Source organism: Paralichthys olivaceus, chromosome 7, assembly GCF_024713975.1.
Source record: "Paralichthys olivaceus isolate ysfri-2021 chromosome 7, ASM2471397v2, whole genome shotgun sequence".
Taxonomy (NCBI): domain Eukaryota; kingdom Metazoa; phylum Chordata; class Actinopteri; order Pleuronectiformes; family Paralichthyidae; genus Paralichthys; species Paralichthys olivaceus.
The window spans coordinates 23,909,638-23,932,871 of NC_091099.1; the positions used below are offsets into that span (position 1 = coordinate 23,909,638).

Sequence of the window (23,234 nt, forward strand, 5' to 3'; positions counted from 1 at the left end):
TATGAGAATGCCAGAATGAATGTATGAGTAATAAAGAAAATACAGTTTAATTGAGTGTGTATGTGTCCTGTACCTGAACTCTATAATAGCACAGACATTATGAAGTTATTTATTCTAATGGAAGCTTTATAAACACACACACGTCTTACAGAATACTCTAAATGTATCCATAGTAACTACTTATTTTACACCAATCTTATGTTAAAACCTGTCCTTGCCTTAAAAATTTAATGGTTTATGTTATGTGGACTTAATAATAATGTGGCTGTGTAAATAGATTTGGGTCCCCACAACATGAGTAATACTTGGAACACACACATTCAAACACAGCGATGAGGAGTTGGGAATAATGAAGGGCTGTTTTGACAGGAAAGCTGGTTGGAAAAAAATGTGAGGCTGAATGTGTCTTTGCTTCCATCAATAAAATGTAAATGTGCAGTTTTCATTTCTAGTTCTCACTGCAGAGCAGGGCACTGGTACCACAACATTTTAGTTACCTTAGTATTGGTCTTTAATTTTAACAAAATGTTCTGACTTTAGCATATGTGCAAAACACATCAGTGTTATATACTGAATTTTGATGTGAGAGAAGTAGGTAGAACTAGTTAGGGATGGGCGACATGAATTAAAAGCAATATCACAGTATTTCAGTATTACCTTTCCTGTCTAGTGTTATGTTTCCATCTCTTAATAGTTGATTCCTGGAGTGACACCGGTGTGGTTTAAGGATGGGCTCCACTGGTGCTGTTTGTCTGCTGGTTTTGGCACTTTTTAAAATTCAGGCTGATATATCACAACAATGAAGGTATTGCACAATCTGTCGTCCTTGCACCGATGTTTGGTGTGGTTAAAACCCAGATTTGACCTGAAAACTCTAAAGGAAACTTGGTCATTTCCTCTCCCAACAACGACCTAGAAACAGCTATGCACAAAACACAGTTTACCCTCTTAAGTCCAAAATAAATCAACATGTCACCTGGTGGCATGTCAGCAGCAGGGTATGAAGTCATCAGCCCAGGATGAATCATTACAGTGACCAATGACAAAGCAACACTGCTGAAAGACTCAGGCTCAATGTATCTAGAGGGATCTTCTGGTTGCTGGGTAGAGTGAATTTCACTGGGATTGTCGGTGCTATCTTTATCCCCCTCCATCCGTTTCCACTCTTGTCATCCACTGGTGAGTAAGCTGTTGAATTATCCATGAGGTCTTAGGCAAGCTGAAAGCAGGCAGGCATCTGTACGTAACACACACTGAATCGGTTTACGCTGGAGATGAAGACAACTCCCACTCTTCATCACGTCCTCTTCAAACCAGTCATGAATAGGTAGGGAGCCCCCAGCCCAGTCACAGCAAAAGATACACTGGCAGTTTTGTGGGTAAACAGTCTGTCAAAGTATTGTTGATGTTGTGATGTGAGTTTGGATTTGGAAGCAAGGTCACGAACACTGGTGCTGAAATTCCCCTTTCTTAAAATAGTACTCAGGCCGCCTCCCCTGTTTCCTCCTTCTCTCATCCCCAGTTCTCCACAATCGGCTGCTTTATTGTGCCGCAATTGCTGCAGCTTTCAGGTGTAAGGATAGACTCTTTTTGAAGAAAGATTCTACTTATAATCTTCATTAAATATTTCATTAAGCAATGGGGGATCTCTCAGTGACCTAAGATGACTCTGCGTAATCTCAAAATCACAAAAATGACTTGCAGTTTAATCTCATTCAGTTGGTCACACAGTCTGTCTATGAGGATGACTTTACACACTGTGCTGTCGGCCATCATTGCACAGTCAGTTAAGAAGGTTAACCATGTCATTATGTTGTATTAACCCATCAAACGAGGACAATATTATCAACTATATCCTAACTACATTCAGACCAATAGAAAGAGCCATAAGGGTATTAAATGTAACAAGAAAGATTTCTGAAAATGACTAGACCCATGTTATATATTTTGTCGACTTGTGTACTTACATTAGCAGTGTTCAAACCCAGAGAACTTCCCAATTGTATCCAAGGTAACAAGATATTTCACTTTAGTCCTCTTTTAATAGTTTCATGTCCTCTTTACCTGTGCCTTTGTCCTTCTCTTTTATAACTCCAAGGCAAATGTGTGACAAAGGAAAAACACTCCTAGCCAGTTACCAAGTTAGCCAGTCGGCTGTTTCTCTTGTAATGGATAATAAATATTTACTGTTGTTTGTTGGGTAACATGATAAAAACTGCGTTACCTCATCAGTGAACATGATTAGCACCTGAGTCACGTCATCAGCAATGATGGTGAAGACAATAACTCCCATGACCCTACATGGCTCTATGACATCATCAAACTGGGACTTTTCTTATTGTTTTGATAACAAGACCCTATTGGCCGAAGTTACTTATTGTACCTTTGCCCCTCTTGTTTTTTCTTTCTCTCTTGCTTGCTTACTCGTGCTTACACACACACACACACGCACGCACACACACTAGACTCACACTGGGTATAGTATTATTTAGTCATAAAACACAAACAGTTATTTGCATAACGAGCGGGCAGATCTGATCACAAGTGGCCACAGGAGCCACAGTCAGGACCCATTTTAATACCAGCTGTGAACAGACAAACTCAGAGCTGTACACTCATCATCACACCGTGGGATGGATGTTAATACCAGGTCTGAACAGGGCCTTAGTAGTTGAAAGATTTTCAAAAGCTTTTCCAGCTTTGCATTTCTGTCATAGTATCATCAGTGGTGGTGGCGGCATCTGTATGTAATTGCTGTATGCAATTTATAAAGCACTGCTCATTGTGTCAGCACCTTTACAGCATCACTAAATCTGTTCTTCGGCGGCATTAGGCTGCCTTACAACAGACATAATCCTCACCCAATTAGCAGCTAGTCGTAGCACCTCCTTTTGAGTAACAACTGGCGTTCCCTCAGCACTCCCTCTCACTTTAAAACCCTCACTCCTCCTCAGCATCAGCTGGTGGTGACATGTGCTCCCTTATGGTTTACAACACGGGAGGTAGAGGGGCAGAGGAGGACAGAAGGGAACGATGGAGTGGGGGGGGGGTCTCGTTTTGAGGCTTGTCAGAGCAATGGGGTCTTTGCAATTGGGTGCGGAGCCCCCCGGTTAAGCCCTGTTACCCTCTGTGAAGCCAGGTCTGAGCCAACAATAGCAGCAGTGCCCCAGATATAGAAGCCAGGGCTTTGGCAAGTCATCGAAATTCAACCGTATGTAGACACGCTGTGTCTCTTTGAATAGATAAATTTGACTACCAAAGCCACCCCATGGATTAATAAACTATTGTCTATTTGTGAAAATGTCACTTTATCCTTTTAACTCTCCTGTCTCTTTTAATCTGCTGTGTTGTCTGGCTCATTTGTGTATTCTTTCCTTGAGAAATTCATTCTAGTTTGTTTTAGCTTCGTGACTAACAAAGGACTCCGATTTAGATTACTTGGCTGAAGAATACAAGCAGTTTCTGCAGTCAAAATTAAAATGCAATGTTTATATCCAACATTTTCTCTATTGTTCAGGTGATGGATGATGTTTTCAGGATGAAGATTTGCACTACGTCACAGATGGGGCTGCTGGGGGGACAGGTGGTGTGAGGGTAGCAAACGATATGTGTGAAATATTCCTTGTAAGAGATATTGGATGTTTGACATGAGGTTTTTGGAACTTCTGGAACTGCCATGAAGGTGATGTTTTCATCTCTGTGTTTGATTGTCTGTTTGATTGCAGCATGTCACATAAATAATTGGATGCATTTTCACAAAACTTGGTGGAAGGATGTGGTCATGCTCAGGGAAGAACCCATCAAATTTTGGTGCAGATCAGGATCACAAGGCAGATCCAGGAATAACTTTTGACATTCTTTCTGCATGTTTTTGAGAAAAGCCATGTCTGATTTTTGAGATGTTACTTAAGTGAAAGAAGGTGGTCCTAGAAATTTGTTTAAGTGAGAGTCAAAAGACAAATCAGGATCAAAGATAACTCCCAAATTAATGATTGTTTCATTGGAAGCAAGGGCAATGTCATCTAGAATGGCTGTATCATTACATAATGTATCTCTACAGTGTTTAGGGCCAAGTATTAGAACCTCTGTTTTATCTGAGTATAATAAGAGAAAATTATGGGCCAGGTTTTTATGTCCTTGAGACATGCTTGATAAGTATAACTGGTTGTCATCCACATAGCAGTGGAAATTTACAGTGTGTGCTGATAATGTTTCTCAGTGGAAGCATATATAATGAGAATAAAATTGGGCCTAGCACAGAACCCTATGGAACACTGTGGTTAACTTTGGTGTGTACAGATGGCTCATCATTAATTTGCACAAACTGGAATAGAGCTGAAAAGTTAACCAAAGAAGTTACCAATTAACTGTTCTAATCTCTGTAATAAAATGTGATAATCAATAGTGTTGAATGCTGCACTAAGGTCTAACAGGACGAGGACAGACACAAACCCTTTATATGAAGTTATTAGAAGATCATTAGTGACTTTTACCAAGGCTGTCTGCTGTGATGAGCTCTAAACCCTGACTGAAAGTCTTCATATACATTACTTTCCTGGAGGAACTCACACAGCTGATTGGCTACAACCTTCTCGAGGATTTTAGACAGGAAGTGGAGGTTGGATAATGGTCTGTAGTTGGCTAAAACCTCCAGGTCCAGGGTGTGTTTTTTTAGAAGGGGTTTGATTATCTTAAAGGAATGTGGTACATATCCTGATGATAACGATAGATTGATTATATTCAGTAAAGTAATATTAATTAGGGGCAGAATTTCTTTAAGTAATTTTGTAAGAATGGGATCTAAGATACAGATTGTGGGTTTAGAAGATGAGATTGCTGTGGTCAGCTGATCAAGGGTGATCAGAGAGAAGCTGTTTAAGTAATTGGAAGGATTCTCAGCTGTTTCTGAGATTTCTGTGCTTGATGGTGTATTAGTGTCAACTGAGGGCAGGAGATTGTAGATTTTATTTCTTATTAGAATTTTGTCATTAAAGAAGGTCATAAAGATATTGCTTTTCAAGTAAGGAAGAATACTGGGTTGGGTAGTGGTGTGACTCTGTCACAATGACTACAGTGCTGAACAGAAACCTGGGGTTGTTTCCATTTTCTTCTATTAATGTAGAGTAGTAAGCAGCTCTTGCTTTGTGGAGGGTCTTCTTATATACTTTAACACTATCTTTCCAGGCTCTGTGATTCTCAACACAGTTGTTGGAGCACCACTTCCTTTCTAGCTTTCTTGACGCTTGTTTTAATTCATGTGTGTTGGAATTATACCAGGGAGCTAATTTACTATGTTTTACATGCTTCATTTTTAGAGGAATTATAGACTCTAATGTTAATTGTAATGAGTTTACAGAGCTATCAACAAGATGGTCGATCTCAGTGAAACTAGGGTTTTATGGGGTAATATGGGGTTTATGGGGTTAAATCTAATTGGAATTATTTCCTTAAATTTAGCTACAGCACTATTGGGTAGACATCTAGAAAATGAGTTTTTCATTTATGGCATATAGTCTGATAATGAGAAAACAAAGGTTATTTATTTATGGTCTGATAGAATTGGATTATGTGGAAGTACTATTAGATGTTCAATTTTGACACCGTATGATATTACAAGGTCAAGTGTGTGCTTACAACAGTGAGTAGGTTGGTGTACACACTGGCTGAAACCAATTGAGTCTAATACTGAAATTAATGCAACACTTAGGCTATAATTATTATTGTCAACATGAGTATTAGAGTCACCAACAATAGTAGATATCTGTTTTTAGCCACCAACTCCGGTGCAGACACCCAGGGAGCCATGCATAGCTCACCTAAGTCCGCTTACAGTGATCATTTGGGGTCTTTTCATACAAATGCGTGCACTTCTCTGAAGAAAGATTGAACTAATTTAAGAAAACTACTCAATTAATATGTGATGCTCAGTGTTGTTATATTGGCATAGTTTCAAACAAATCAATGTTTAAACTGTAGCAAGTCAGAGACGTCAGCTGGGTTTCCTTTTCTATTGGGTGGTGTTTTGTACTTAATGACCCTGATCTGGTGTCTTCTAAAATGTCTGAATGTACAGCCTGGCCTGCAAAGATTTCTAACTCTTTGTATATATATTTCTATTTGTACTTTTTTCAATCAGTAACAGGTTGTGGTTTGGTGTGAGAATCTTTTTCTTAATATTAGAAAAGAAAAAAACGACAATGATTTTCTGTCATGTTGTAACTGTTAGCTTTGATCAAAGGATGTTCCACTATAACAATATATTTTTTAAAGAAAATACAATTCACTCAAGTGATTCAAGTGTTTGAGATTTTTTTCCTGTAAATGAATTCAACAAAAAGTGATTATGAAAACCTTGAACTTTTTGTTATTGAATATCTGACTAATAATTTCAGCACTAGTTTGTTTTTGTAGATCAACCAAGCCCAACTCAGATAACCCAAACCCATGTTACGATGTACCTGGTATTTCCCATTGTCTGTGTATTTGTAGAGTGTTGCTATTTTCAGTGCTAATCAGTGCTATTGTTCTCTGATTGTGTGTTTGTTTCTTCTTCCAGCTGGAAATGGAGAAACTGCAGCTTCAGAGTCTGGAGCAGGAACACCGTAAGCTGACGGCGCAGCTAAAGGATGAACGTGAGAAGAACAAACACATTGTCATGATGCTAGTGCGAGAGTGCAAGCAGCTTGCCACCCGGGTGGTCGAGGAGTCGCAGCGCTTTGACGAGCTCCAAGCTCGCCTGGACGAGGAGAGTCGCACCTCTGGCCGGCTGCAGGAGGAGCTGAGCACCGAGAGGCAGCATAGCCAACAGATGGAAGCCAAGATGGAGAAACAGCTGTCAGAGTTCGACACAGAGCGGGAACAGCTGCGTGCCAGGCTGGGCCGCGAGGAGACAGAGAGCCAGAACCTGCGGCAGGAGGTGGAGCAGCTCAGGACTGAACGGGGCAAAGGGAAGGATGCTGCTGTGGCCCAACCTGCTGCTGCCACCAGCCCACCACCCAAACCTAAAGCTCTGATGTCTGTTTCCGTAGCCACAGAGCCCATCAGCTCTCGAACAGCATCTTGCCAAACGGACCTGCCCCCCACTGAGGTTGAGGGTCCAAAGAAGACCCCCCTCACTATACCCGTCAAACCAACCCCTGCCAACTATGTGGGCCTGAGCCTGCCAAAGACATCTGGCCGGGGAATCGTCCACAGCAGCTCAGGAGGACTGGCACAAACAGAGAACGGCTCAGAGGGCCAAGCCCCCCATGGCTTACCCAGCGGGGTCAGTCCCCGTGTCCAGGCGGCCCGCTACAAGTTCCAAGAACAGGACCAAAACGGCACGGCATCCCAGAGTCCTCCAGCCCGTGACCTCTCCCCCACCAACCGTGACAACTTTGCCGCCAAGCAGCAAGCCCGTCATACAGTCACACAGGTTCTCTCACGCTTCACCAGCCCTCCAGCAGGAGGTTCTGGACCCCTGCGTCCAGGCCTGCCCCACTCTGCCTCAGAGGGAGGTCCTTTTCCCGGTCGCCTGAGCCACCCTATCGGCCTCAAGTCGCCAACAGTGGCCAGGATCGACCGAGGAAACCCTCCCCCTATACCTCCCAAAAAGCCAGGGCTCTCCCAGACCCCCTCTCCTCCCCATCCACCCATCAAGGTGGTGGGAGACAGCAGCCGCTCCCCTGGGGCTGGGTTAAAACCGGCCACGCCCCAGCTGCCGCCCAAACCCGCCCTGGACCTGGTCCCAGCCCTGACGGCCTCTCAGGTGGGTGCCTGCCCCTCCCCCTCCCCCGGGCCTGGCCGGAGCCCTCAGCGGCAGCCGGCAGCAGCATGTGCAGAGTGCCCCCCCGTCATCAGTCCTGCCACCACTGTCAGTAGCCCCTCTTCCATAAACCCCCCTTCCACCTCCTCCTCCATTAGTGCTCCATCCTCCCGTAGCCCCCGTGCCTCAGCAGGCAGCCCACTGGCAACAGCATCAGGTAAAGGGGCTCCTCTATGCTCCCTCTCCCTCCAGATCTCCCCACTGCCTCTTCTCTATGACTGTCTTTCCACAGCACTAGCCTAGCTTAGCCTAGCATAGTGATCAGGTCACAGGGAAAGTGGTCTACCCACAGGAATGCAATGCAGAATAGCACATGGGTCAAATCGGTTTACACAAGATCCGATGTCTCCCGCTGCATTCTCTCTCTCTACTCATCTCTCTTTCTCTGCCCTTAATATGTCCTCCCTCTGGGCAACCTTCGTCTCCCATGTTGTCACGTTAGCTGTGTAGGTTGTCAGTATCAGCAGCGGACATTGACAACATGTCGTAACATATGTGATATGTCGCAGCAGAAGGAGCATGTCAGGGTGAATTGAGGCAAACCATACTTTTCCCCACACGTACGCTCTGATGGGTCTGTAGGATACATACCAGTAACCCCTGTCTTCTCTGAAGCTGATGCCAGAGGCTGCTTTCTCCTTCCCTCGCCCTTTACCATCTTCCAGTAGCATGCCATGTCCTCTCTTCCACTTCCTGCACGCTCCCTGTTTTAGCTTCTATTCACCTGTCTCACTAAGTGTCTGTCCAATCTGCTTCCTGTCTCATCAACACCACAAATCTGTATGTGATTGAGTCATTTTTATATAAATGTTAGCATTAATATTTTTACCTTGTCATGTGCTCGCAGTGTTTTGCTTGGTTGGACTGTGTAGTATAATTACAGAATAATGCCAGTTTATTACAACTTTGGTATTATTTTGAGAGTCTGGGCCATTAATGATCTCAGTTAAAATAGCTGCTCATTATTTTCAAAAACATTTAAGAAAGTTGAAATCAGGGAGAAGGTGACATCAGTCAGTCATCAATTAATTGTAAATATCCATCACAGTCACAGTTTGCAGAAGTACACATGATCATTACTCAACTGGAAGTACAGATACTTTTGTTAAAAGCAGCAAAATATGCTTAGTTATAAAAATGGATAATTCCCTTCAAATGCATTAAATCGAATGTAATGAGCCTGTTTTGAAGAAAAGAAAGTACAGATATTTGTGTTAAAATGTAGGAAGTAAAAAGTCTTCGGTAAATTAAATACTCAAGTAAAGTACAGGTCCCTGAAAAAAAGTACTTATAATATTCAAATGTATATTATATTTGTATATTTTACTTAGTGTAGTTTTGTGCCCACAGGTTTCCTGTGGGATGAGAGGTTATTACCTTATTTCATGTCATTTCAGATGTGCTCACTGTCAGCATTACCCCAAATAAATTGCCCAACCGTTGGCTTTTGCCTGACAGCTAATGTTTCAGCTTTGTTTTGCCCAGTCTGACCTTTTATTTTTATTTTTTTTTCTATGTTGTGTTAACAGTCATATTATCTGAAAGAAATAATGGAGCAACTTAAAAAACAAATTGTAATAAACTGGAATTATCCTTAAACTTACCTGTGAAATGTGTAAAATATATTTGCCCTTAAGAAATTCCTGTTGTGTACATGCAGATGTGTCCTGATTTGACGATCTGTTTTTATAGCTAAGTTTGCCAAATTGAACTAAACTCCAGATCAGATGTAAGTCGCTGTTGGACTAAAATAATGAGATCTTGATTCCTGCCCACTGATCCTAAGGACAAAAATGTGAAAACACCAGTGTTGCAAACCCTCTGAATTTCATTGCATTCGATTGCAGCATCTCTCCCACTTTTAAATCTGATAAAGTACAAATCTGAAGCACTTTGGGGAAATTCTGCTGCTTCCCAGATGTATTTATCACAATTACAAGCCAGGCCACAGTCTCACGTGTCAGCAGTCAAAAAAGTTTTGTAGCCCTTGCACTTTTTCCAATTCCACTTTGTCTGAGTGGGCGGTGGTGGGGCAACCATAGGAGCTTCCTGCTGCACGACTTCTTTACTCTCTGTTCTACTGTATCTCTTTTATTCAGTCCATGAGACAATTGTGTGCACTTAGATTCTCTTACAAATTTTGATCTTCCATAGTTTAGAACAAGATGAATCCATGGTTAATAGCAACTCATTTAGCATGATGCCTTTCAGTAGAGCTTGAACTGTGGGTTTAATAGTTTTGCTAATGTTATTGGGTTTAGTGATTAATCTTTTTTTCTTCACTTCATCTTTTTATGTGTTTGTTATTCTTCCGTAATGCGAATAATGCTTTATATTAATGTGTGTGTTCGTCCACACAGTGTGAATAATGTTTGTATGTGAAAGATGAATGTGATCAATCCTCTGGTTAATAATGTGATGAATCTCTTGTCCAGGCTTCAGCATGTGGATTTATTTCCAGTCATTTTATCAGATACTTCCTGCATCATGAGCAACACCCGGAAAAGCCTTGAATTCAAGTTTAAAAAAACAAAAAAACAAACAATTCTAAAGTTTAAAAGATTACAGATATGATCGGTACCACAGGCAGCAATGTATGTGAGAAAAGGTTTTAATGTAACATACTAAGAAAGTTCACATCTCACTCATTACATCCACGCTATGTAGTGGGTGGGAATGTTATAATCAGTGTCTGTCTGTCATAATTATTATTTGAATTCTTGAGGAAAAACATGTAGAAACAAGGAGTATTTTTTCAGTGTGGTATTTTACTTAAGTAAAATATATTAATGCTTCCTCTATCTGTGGAGTTAAATATTATATTCTTGTATTTTCAGTTACTCACATTTCGTCAATTTCCTTTTAACTTTAAGCAGAGAAAACCAGAATAATTAAAACAAATGAATACATGAAATAAAATCCCACAAGGAGGACAAGTCGATTAGATTATACCGTTTGTCCAAATCTTAGATGTGCAGATCGGAGGAGTTTAAGAGTTTTGATAATGCAAACCATAGAATCTTTATTTTTAATGTCTGAACCAGTTCATCAGATAAGAATACTGAAGAAATCTTTTTCCTCTTATTCAGTCTAACATATTTGGCATCGTTGAAACTTAACCTCTACTAGAGTAAAGAAACAAAAACAGACATGAGGATTTTATTTTGTTGCACAGCATGAGCTTGAACTCACTCGGCCGTTAGCAGGCGTGTGTCCTCTGAGGTTAATAGAACCAATGATGTTTATGATTCAACTCTTAACACCTTGTTCTCACCTGCTGTTCAGACAAAAGAGACTGTATGAATGGATCTGAAGTGTGTTCTCCTTCCCTTCCAACTGTCCACCTTTTTTTTTTTTAACCTTTACTCTTCCACGCTCAGCACTTCTAGTCACTTCCTCTTCCTCCTGCTCCTCCTCCTCCTCCTCCTAGTTTAACCTGTGCTGCTCCTGCTCCTCCTTCCCCCCTGCAGGCTGGTGTCCCTCCGTAGTCTCCTCTTTAAGTGGCGGTGGGCCTGCTGCCCTGGACGGCGGGCACCCCCTGCTCCTCCAAGCTGCTTCCCAGGGAAATGTCACTTTATTGTCAATGCTGCTTAACCAACCAGACCCGACCACCACCAATACCACTACCACCTCCACCAACATCACCTCTACCACCGCCATAGAGAACAACCCCGATCCTCCTGACCAAGACCACCAACTCTACCACAACCACAACCAAACCTCTGCCTTGTTTGCTGCTGCTCAGAACGGACACACAGGTAACTGGCCTTTAATTCATCAGCTTTGATCAGACACAGACGAGATGTTGCTGCGGGTTCATTGTCTTAAGCTACTGTACCTCTGAAGACACTGAGGTCATGTAGAGGCCTGGGTAAAGTTTACTCTCCAGGATTTAAAAGGTAGCATTTACAATTTACAAGATAAACTCAATTTTTTGGGAGTGTGTGATATTATCTATACGCTTATCCTTTAAGAGGTGGGGTACAGCCTGCATAGTTTGCCAGTCAACCCCAAGGCCATCTTATGCCTCTTTTACACCAAAACTAGTGGATACACATAGGTTTTTTAAATGTTTTTTAATTCAAATCCTGTTGCTGGTGTAGGAGTTTGTCTTTCTGTGTCATGTTCAGTCAAAAGCACCCTGAAATTACAGTTTCCAATTAACCGAACCCTAATCTGCATGTCTTTGGACAATGAGTGAAAGCTGGAGTACCTGGAGACAAATCCACAAAGACAACCTGTAAACGTCATAAACTTTTAAAACATTTTGCTCTGAGAGAACATGTTTCTGAATTGTAATTCTAGATGTAAAGGGATTTGAATGTTATAGCACTGAAATGCTATAAAATCATCAAGCAAATCGTTAAAACATGTGACTCATGGCTTTTTGAATATATCAGTTAATCTCAACAGTCCAATGCATTCCAATACAACTGTTCAGCCATGAACCCCACTGATGTTTATAAATGTTAAAGTAATCAGCTGTCTGTTAGTATCTGCTAAATCAGCATTCAGGGAAGAGCATTGTTGCCATGGTTACCTACAATATAAATATAATATTTGAGGTGTCCTGAATTGATTACATGGCTCCCACAGGATCTGAGATGAGTCATGTCAGAAGCATAAATAAAATATATATTTTTGATGTTTAATGTATTTGATTAATTTTTAGTTGAATAATATCCATCACTTAATCTTTAACACAGTCGTACCCACACATGCAAAAGCAGAGGTTGGTCCACTGGGAACAAAAAACGGTTCTCTGGGGTTTCGGTCAGTGGTGGGCTGCTTAATTGATTTTCAAAGATTAGTGCTCAAGGAAACACCCAGAGGCTCGTATTGATTATAACCGATTGACAAACAGAAGGTGATTCACTTCAATGCAAAGGCTTATTACAGGATTGATTGTCCAGATATGCATGAATAAATATTACATGATGAATTCTTTACAGGATCATAATAAACCACCATAATATTCATTCTAAAGTCGATATATAATTTATAACTGAGGTATGCAGTGTTTATTTATACAGACTCACAGTTACCTGCACCCAGTAAGACAATACACTAATTATAGTCTTGTAAATAAACTAGAAGGGTGCTCTGAGAGCTCATACCTCCACTGAGAATAATATCCTGACTCTTGCAAAGTCAAAGCAGTTTTTGCACTTCTTATAGTAACAAAGAGCTCTATCTCTAACTTTGTGTTCTGATCTGTTGCTGCATTGTGTAGTGTCCATAAAGTTTTTACCATCCTCACAGACCTCATAGATTTAGCTGCAGTTCGTATACCTACAACTGCAGGTAATGCAGCTCTCTCTAATACAAGAACTGCGTGGTGAGAACTTGAACTCCACTGAATCTGCCACCTGCTTCTTCTCACCACAGCTAATGATGTCAGCAGAAATGTGGCCTGACATCATCATTGCAGCTAAATGAAACAACAGTTTTGTGCTTTTGTTGGCTTTTTGTGAGAGAAAAATGAAAATGCTTATGCTCACTCGTCAGGTTGAATAAACCCTCTCGCAGCTTGACGTTCACAGTTTATGCTTCAGTGAGGAACAGTCGGTCAAAGATTAAGCGTCTACTATGTATGCGTGAGGAAATCATTAGGTGTTCAGACTGATGAGGCAAAGGAAACATGGCGTGAACTTATGCCTTGTTCAGACGATGTAGGGGACACATATCAGATAATAAAAACAACATGAGCAGAGAAAGCAATTGGATAGTATATAAAGAAGTAAATAAAGATTAGGATTTTCCTGCTGTTGAAGACTGATTCTATTCTAGTTTCAGTTTAATTGACTTACCTATGACATGCTGTTGTATACAGCTGCAGCATGCACCTTTACCACTAGATGCCACTAAATTCTGCACACTGAACCTTTAACAGTTTTCAGTCGCTTAGTAGGGTGCAGTACATGTATGCAGTAACTTTTGCCCATGTCGCAATTGCTGCATTTACCTCCACTAGGGAAGTTATGTTTTCATCTGAGTTTGTTTGTTAATTAGCAGGATTATCCAAAAACTACCGGACAGATGACCAAGAAACTTGATGAAAGGATGTGGTATGAGTCAGGGCAGAACCCATTCAATTTTAGTGCTGATCCAAGAATTGTTTTTTTTTTTTCCACTTTCACATTGTGTGATAGGGCGTTTTGCAACATTTCGTTGATTTCAAAGTATCATGGTTCTTGATGGAAAAAAGTAATGTCACTCTGACTTTTAGTTTAGAGTACTGATAAATATGATAGTCAAACTAATATTTCCAATCCAATTAATTTAAATGTGGTTCCATAAGGGGAAAGTACGCAATCTACTGAGAGACATTATAGTTATTTACATAAGCTCCAAAAATAAAAGCTGTTGTTACATGAATAGTAGAAGAAACACTATTATTTTAACATCTGTTTGCTGCCATGGTCATATTTATCCAATTTCCCTTAACAAAATATGCAATTTTCCTATGTGTGCCCAAACTGGAGATTATGGAGATGCAGTGAGAGACCTGGTGCTGACAAACACTCTACATGTGCTGTAATTGCACAAGATGCGGGTGATCCCATTATGCTGGTTGCCATTAGATGAGATGGACTGTCATGTCAGGGCTGTGTCACCTCAGTACAGATCTCAACTGCATGCTTGTTCAGCGCGCACACACACACACACAACCCACACTACAGTGTCTTAAAATCGCACACCCAAAATAATTAATTCATGTAAATGCATGTCACACATACACACGCACACACACACTCTCGGCAGGTCAATCAGGATATGCTTCCCTGCTGAGATGTTTAGTAACACAGTCAGTCGAGGAGTGTTGATCCATGAACGTGACTAATGCAGCTGAAGGACAGCTGTAGTAAAAGCTTATAGGTTTGTTCACACACACACACACACACACACACACACACACAGACACACATAAAGAAACACACGCATGCACACTTCCTCCTGCATCAATATTTCACTGTCCTTGAGCTCGAGTTTCTCGCCTCGTCTGATCCGATAGTTTGCACATATACTTCTTGTGGTGAAAACGGTTCAAAGATTGGAATCCCATCATCAGAGAGTAATGTATTTAGCTCATCAAAGAGAGAATACCAAGCTGCCCCTTCTCACACTAGATGCACTGTTTCTCTAATGGGCCTCAGCTGCTGTACGGCTATTGTGTTGTATTCATACACAGAATCTGTGAAACTGTTATTGTACCTGTGCACTGGTGTCACCTCTTAAACTGCTTTTCCATGTTCAGGTCTCTTTTATCTTGCGATCTGAAACCATGTTACATCTGAATGGGCTTCTCTGTTCACATTCTAAGATGAATGAATGGGTACTCTTCAGTTGTAGTAAAAGTAAAAGAGAGTAAAATTTCAACAACTTGGTCATTATAACAAGGATTAAAGACCCCCCTCTGGGGCCAAGACTCATGGGAAATGTAGTAGTGGAAGGCTCAGACAGTTATTGTTGATTTATCTTGCTTTAAAGCACAGAGGGTCTGAAATGTTGCCATTCATTTCATATGCCGGTATGCTTCATAATTTTGGACGGAAAAACCCATTCCAAAAATCCTTTGTGTGGCTGAAGTGAGTGGAAAAGAAGATCTCCATAAAATAAATAACTTTGAGCATATGTTATCACATAATTCATGAAAAGTTAACTTTAATAAAGTGAGTAAAGTTCAACCATCACTACCATATTTGTTACAAACAGCTATACGTAGTATCCATAGCAATGAGATGAACTGGTTGTTGTGCTCCTCAGTGTGCGTTTGTGGCCATTTACACTGAGATGTTGCTGCAGGTTTGAATGATTCTATGGTTTTAGACTCTGTCACAGGTTTTCATTCATGTTGTAACAACAGCAGGTCGCTGCTTTATCATCTGACTTCGTCGTCTGTCGTTTCTCTTTCAGAGTGTGTGAAGCTGCTGCTGTTTTCGGGATCGCCTGCTGATTTATCGGATGAAAATGGATTCACATCTTTACATTTTGCCGCTGCCCACGGCCACAGCAGGTGAGCTCTTACCCTCTGACTGCACGGACACACACACACACACACACACACACACACACACACACACAACCCACACTACAGTGTCTTAAAATCTCACACCCAAAATAATTAAGTCATGTAAATGCATGTCACACATACACACGCACACACTCTCGGCAGGTCAATCAGGATATGCTTCCCTTTTTAATGACTTAAGCTACGTCCATACTAATACTTTTTTCAGAACAAACCATCTCCATTGAAATTAGTGCTTTGGTACAATATGATACGGTATCTATGATGACCATAATATCTATGCTAACACACCTGAAAACACATGTGATCATCGATGTAAATTGTGCATATATGTGCCGGTGTAAACAGGAAGCAGATTGTCGACTCTTAGAAAATATTATAAATGAGAAACAAGGATGCAAAGCAATAGCAGGGACAGACTACTAGTGTTTACAATATGTGACCTTCACTGCTGGTAGTCAAGTAATGATAAGAACCATTAAGGAAGCAGATGTGGATGACATCTCGGCTAAAACGTGGTCTTTTTTGAAACCATAATCTCTACTGTCCCAACCCCAACTCTAGCCTAAATCTAAACAGAGCACTTTAAACTAGGGCTGCCACACTGGCACACAGTAGTTGTTCATGTAGAGTATTCTTTAATTGTCAGTGTATGTGAAAAGTAGCCCACGATGATCTCGACTGATTGCTTCATGCCTGATCAAGAGTCCAAAATTAAATTCACAATGATACAAAACCAATAAAATCTTCATCACATCATTAGCATATTCAGAAATTGACACTGGTAATTATTGCAATAATTAATTGAATTAATTTATTTAAAAAAGTAAACCTTTGTGGCACAATGTTTCCTTTGGTTAAGTGTTAAGAACTGTGTTACTGTTTTCTCATTATTGTGTGTCACATTGGCCTTACCATCACAATGTCAGCACACGTTAGAGGTTCTGATGTTATAGTTTGTGTTTTCAATTGGTGAGTCATGACAAACTTTGCTATGAGACGAGCACAGCTGGAACCTCCCATGTGTGAAATTTGACCGCGGGGCCGATGCCGGTAACCATGCAGGGTTTCTGTGCCAAAAGCAATGGCAGCTTGTCTGCCCGCTGCTGTAGCAACACTGGTTTCAGCTGAGCCCCGGTGGCTCTGTGACACACAGTGGGGACTGTGTGGTTGAGAGCAGCTCTGCATCACTGTGAAGCTTCAGGAGGTGAATCCTCACAAATAAACCCAGGTCAACACAGACACTGGGCCCTTAATGTTAGCAGCCTTCATTTCTGCTGGCCCTGTAATTCACACACAGTCAGTGCTGATCAATAGTATTGATCATGATGGAAGGCCAAAATTTCAGCCAGAGAGGTTCTGACAACTACAGTGGTGTTTGTGCATGCATGTGTGTATGTGTGCGTGCGTTAACGTGCGTGTGTGTGTGAGTGTGTGTGTGTGTGTGCTTGCATGCTTGCCAAACAACAAGATGCCCAGGACCAGCTGGGGAATGTGCAGTGTTGTAATATCTGATCACAGTTATTTATAGAGGGGGGGTATCCAAAGGCATGCCGACACACACACACACACACACACACACACACACACACACACACACACACACACACACAACCACAACCCACAACCCCCACACACAGTTTTATGAGGTTCACTGGTTCTGTGGTGGTCATGACTCAGACATGATCAGTTGTCCTCACATGATCTGCATTCGTTTCTGCTTCACTGCTCGTGGAGCTGATTGATGTCGCTCCTTGTTTCTGAACAGGTGGCATCTTTAATGTGTGTGTATGTGTATTCAGTGCCCATGATTTCTCATCTCTTGGCATGTAGAGTACAGGTACTTGTATGAATTTGGATATATTTATTGTATTTTTGCGATTTGCTGAGTCCATTGTCTGTTTTCTTTTCTTTGGGCAATTTGTCATTTTATTTTGCAAATATAATGGTCTGCCTTTTAGAGAATTTATACAACTCTATGAATAATTAACCTAACAACCGACCATTATTATATATTACGCTATGAATGCATTAATTCATTGTCTAAAAAGCTGTATTCATGTGTATTTTACCTTAGTACACATGCTAACCTCGCCTTCTTCCCCCAGCTGTGTGGAGGCGCTGCTGTCTGCAGGAGCTGCTGTGGATGTGGCGGCGGCAGAGGGGGGACAGACCCCCCTCTTTCTGGCCTGTGAGGCAGGACAGCTGATCTGCGTCCAGGTCCTGCTGTGTGCTGGTGCCGATCGCTCACGTACCACCACGGTGAGTCTGCTCTGCCATTCAGGTCATTTACCACGTACAGTACAGCAGGTGATATAGACATCAGGAGACACATTATATTATTATTCCAGTATGTTGGTGACTCACATTTTGTGTGATTTATTTATTTATTTTCAAGAAGGTATCTGTTTAATGTTTCAGACATAATTTTCTTTATTTTAAATGCAGACAATTCAAAAATAATCAATGAAAACTAACTGAAATTCCTTGGATTCTTAGTAATGAATTAGTATAATTATTATTAATCCAATTAAATGGCACAATTCCATTTTGAGAGACCAAATGAAATGCTGAGCAAATATCAGGTAAAATTTTTATTGAATTCCTTCATAAAAGTGAACAGTGTCTTCATTCCTCATTCACTCTGGAGGTTCTCACTTACCCTGCTTCACTTAAAGGATTTAACTATTCTCTGGGGTTTCTCTGTCTGATAGGTGCGAGCTCATTGATGTATGGGCTTCCTGGGTCTCCATAGTAACCATAGGGGGCTATTAATTGCAGTGGCAGCGTGTGATCAGCCTCTTATATTTAGTTACCTGCTTTGTTCTACAAATAGCCTGGTTCCCACTGCTGAGCCCGAGAGCTGCCAGAGTCTCTATAGCATGCCCGACCTCTTCAGCAGAGACGTATTTTTAGACATTGGCCAGTGTGGCGGGTCAAACATAATGATTTAATGTGGAGGAGGTGTTCTGCACGAGGTTAAATAAGTACAGTCTGAATGTGCAGTGCTCTTCAGTTGTTGTTTTTTTTTTGTGTTATTAGATTTTAGTTTTGTGCAGGTGATCAGTTTCCTTTTACAGCAGCAAAGACAAATTCTGTATGAGTTGAGACATAAAACTGAGATTAAGTTATTTTAAACGCACCGCGTTTTTCAGTATTAACTTAAAGTATATAAACCTTTACATTGGCCTGAATATGTGTAAACTGACACTGTCAGTCAGCAACAATCACCTGCTAATCAGTTTTGTTACTCTTTAAGTAAGTACTGGTTCCACCTCGTCAAAAGTGAATATTCAGTTTTTCTTTGTGTCCTCTCACAGTAAAAACCAAAACAAGATCATGTAAATATGTCAGTTTGTGCTCTGGTAAACAGTGAGGGGCATTTTCCATCATTAGGTTGACCAACATGTACAGACCAAATGACTACTTGTTTTATTGGAAAGTCTCCTCGCAGGCCAGCTTCCTGGGAAAGTTGATTCAGAGTTTTGCAGAGTAGCCTGATAATTAATGTTTGTCTCAGCACAGACGTTAGTGTCATGTGGAGAAAGAGAAACAGAACTTGATCATGGTGCAGTAAGAAAGTACCAAGAGAAGAAATTCTACTGCATATTATGATAAAATAACTATTTTTCTTAAATTCCTTAAAAGTCTTGACTAAATGTATTATCTACATATATTATGTGAGTCTGGACGGTGAGGTGGTAATTCTGCTTCACTGTTTTCTGACATTATAAAATGGATAGAATTATAAACATTCAGATTTGTGACACCTCCTTTAGAACATGAACCTGTAAAATATCTGTAATGAAAAAGAGTTGACTTCAGTCAGATTTTGTATTTATAAACAGTTCGTATCAGTAAGATTCAAACTTTCCCTTGTCTCCCTGCAGGACGGCTGCACGGCTCTTCATGCGGCGGTGCGCTCCGGACACGTGGACACGCTGCGTCTCCTCCTCTGCCACCCGCCTCAGGGTGACCCCACTGTGACTCCTGACCCCTCCGGCACCCTGGCACTGCCCGCCACCCTGCTGAACCAGGCCAACAATGACGGATGGACCGCTGCACACATGGCTGCTGCCCTGGGCCTCAAGGTGATAACAGTGAATTAACTAATTATGTTTAATGTGCAAAGGGTCGCTCACAGGGTTGTAACCACAGCAAGACACTGTGCAGCTCTTGCATGGAGAGTCAACTCTAAATGAAGTATACTCTATTGTTAAGATGTGTACACTGTTCTGTGTATTAATGTGCAGTACACAGACACTTGACAACACATCATACTTGATCTGATCTGTCTTACACAATCGTCCAGCCATCAGTCTCCATGGTGGTGAGCTAATGGGGCGACTGTCCTTGCTGGCTGCAAACATCCCGCTCAGCTTAAAAGAATGCAGGAGACACCAGGCTAGACTAGACTGAGCATCTGACTGGAATATCAATGAGCACCACTCATTGATGTGTGACTTCATAACACATGTAGTTACACACCCTTGTGTTTTTTATTCACACATGACAACACTAAATGCATTTTTCTCTTGTTCCTGCATTGTTTTGTCATTGTGATCTGTGTGTGCAGGAGTGTCTGGAGGTGCTGTGCAGCCACAGTGAACAGGACATCGAGAGGAGAGATAAGTGTAATCGCACCATTCATGACGTGGCGACTGATGACTGCAAAGACCTACTGGAAAACCTCCGTGAGTGGCCTCTGTGTCGGTGTGTGTGTGTGTTCGCACATGAGTTTAGTGCCTTAAAGATGAGTTCTGTTGTTTAAAAACTATACATTCAATGTCATTCTTACTGGTTAGGATGTAATTTTACTCTGATTTGGGAACATGGCTGCTGAGTTCAGCTAACACTGAGGGTCAGAGGATCAGACAGGAGGTAAAGCAAAGATGGGTGTCTACATGTTGAGATGACAGCGCCCCCAGTATAAATTAGGGAATGTGGAATATTTCACTGATGTGTTACCTGTCAATGATCTGTAGTTTTATTTTCTACCTACCCCTAAAAAGATTTGCACATGTTCACTGAAGCACTGGTCAAGTCTTGCACTAATTTAGATTCGTTATTCTATTGATGGTTTATACATTTCATAAAACTTCACCTGTGCCTGACCAAAACTGCTGCTCATATGTGAATAACTATGTACTGTGATATATCCTCGTCTATTTGTTTGAAATCATCAATTGAAACAAATTAGAATATTGTCACATTTTACTTAAAATAGATTTACGACAGCAGAGATTCATCGACACAACTGTTACTGGTCCTACTTCTATAAATGTATTTATTTTTTCATAACTCAATGTTCAGACCGTTTATAATTTTTTTGTGACTTTTTCCCCACCACTGCCTTAACTGACCCTCTGAGACAAATCCCTAGATTAGCCCCAGACTTACAAGAATGACTAACTTAAATAATACAATTATTGAAAAATTCCTATGACACTATTTAATTTCAGTTAATTTAAAAAATGATGACCTTCTCCTTCCCTCCATCCCCTGTTCCTGCAGACTCGTACCGTGTGCTGGTGCGTCTCCAGTGTTCAGGTGGAGCAGGAGGAGCGGGGTCCATGTGTCTTGTGGAGGCCCTGGAGGAGGAGACAAAGTGGGGCCCCGGCAGCCAGTCCGTGCTGTGCCGAGTGTCAGTGGACCGGTCTATGCGCTGGGCCCAGCTTGGCTCCGCCCTCGGCCACGCCTTCACCTCGCACCTCCACATCCTGTGTGCAGATTCTCAAACAGCGAGGGAGGAGGCGCAGGTGCAACGCCCCCCGCTCGGCCTCGGACCCACCAGTATCGCCTCCATCCTTATTGGTGAGGAAATGTTTTTTTTTTTTGCTTCCTTATTTTTTGAATCTGTTCTTTCTTCACTTATCTCCTCCATTGAAAACAAACCTCCGTATTTACATCCTTGCTCCCTGATCACATTTCCTTTTCATTTATGTCCTTATTTCCCACATACGTTTTCAGCCTCACCTTTCTTCTTCCATCCTTCCCTCTTTGTCCTCTCATCCATCTTGTTGAGCGGTTGCCTCACAGTGGACAGAAAAGACAAATGGCAGCGCTTTACATTGGAACAGCCCATGTTTGCTTTGTCTTTATGTTTAAGCTGCTGCTCTTTACTCTTCACTCAGTCTCTTCATGTAACTCAGTAACAGTCCAGTGCACCTGAATGTGACAGAGGAGGATAAGGTGAACCGTGTTGGCAGAGTTTCCTCGTGTTGTCTCTCACTCTGTTTAACTACAGGTTCATGTTGCCAGCGTCTGTGCTTGTATTGTGTTGTCTTTTTAAATTGATGCCACACAGTGGCTATTAGAAGGTCATGTAAGGAAGCCTGCAGGGGCCATATTGGAGGTCCACAGCTCTGCATTAACAGTGGTTGTAAGCAGTGGGTCGATGTGTGGTCAAAATGAAATAGGTAGTCATTCACTGCTGTTTTTGAAAATGACACTAAACCTAAACCTTTGTTGTAGCCTGGATCTGAACATTGTATCTGCTTAGGTAACAACAGCCATAAGGTGTCATACTAGCTGTGTCCAAGCTTTGTCACTGAAAGTAATGTCAGCGTTATCTGGCTTTTTATTAGAGATTAGACACAAGTCATGTATATATGACTCATATATTGAGAAATAGTTCAATGTTGCAGTGTTCTGAAATTTCTGCATTTTCATAGCTAAGTGAATTTATTATTGTCTTGCTAACATGAATTCTTAGTTGGCAAGATTTCACATCATTTACATGTGGTAATTAGGAGTGAAACATATTTTTTTCTGAAATGAAGTGAACTACCTCTCTAGAACAGGCCTCTGAGAGACCATGTCAACAGTCATGGTCAGTTCCCTCTAAATCAAATAAAAAGATGTACCGATGCTAGATATGTACTGATACCGGCAACAACAAGCCCTCAGATTCTGCTGAAAATGCAGGGTCAGGCAATGGCAAGTATGCAAACCTACTGATGTGGTACAACATCTTTAAAGTATTTACTATTCACAGATAAAACTGCCATTTCCTTATCCTGGAAATCACTTCTTTGAAAACAGCAGTCGTGCTGTGCTGCCACTGGCAAGCACTGCTTTTAGAGCAGCGAAGAAGCAGGGATTTCGTGCAGTGTAGCAATAGCAAGAGATCAGATTTGCAAAATGTCAGGCCGGTCGGCCTACAAGTAAAACAGCGACGTGTGTCGTATGCAAGACGTCCGTTTCGAGTTTGACTCTGGTTATTTGTTTCTCCGTCCTGTGCAGTTTTGATTATCTGCAGTTGTTCATCATCTCTTTGTCCTGTTCTGCCTCCTGAGCTGCAGACGCTCAAGTCACTTTCAAGTTGTTCTTCGTCATGTTGCGTCTCATTGTGGTCACCCGTCACTCTGTGTGTTCCAGCTCGTTGCATGATCGTGT

At 41.4% G+C, this 23,234-nt stretch overlaps 1 protein-coding gene across 1 annotated transcript in view; it reads left to right on the top strand.

Annotated features, from left to right (window-relative positions):
• cttnbp2 (cortactin binding protein 2) overlaps positions 1-23,234 on the top strand; it is an 84,697-nt gene that overhangs the window by 40,480 nt on the left and 20,983 nt on the right. Inside the window, exons 4-10 of the mRNA XM_020079018.2 lie at positions 6,557-7,961; positions 11,275-11,562; positions 15,722-15,821; positions 17,945-18,098; positions 19,727-19,927; positions 20,413-20,530; positions 21,351-21,650. Of these exons, the coding sequence (XP_019934577.2) occupies positions 6,557-7,961; positions 11,275-11,562; positions 15,722-15,821; positions 17,945-18,098; positions 19,727-19,927; positions 20,413-20,530; positions 21,351-21,650 (2,566 nt within the window). The remainder of the gene's footprint in view (positions 1-6,556; positions 7,962-11,274; positions 11,563-15,721; positions 15,822-17,944; positions 18,099-19,726; positions 19,928-20,412; positions 20,531-21,350; positions 21,651-23,234) is intronic.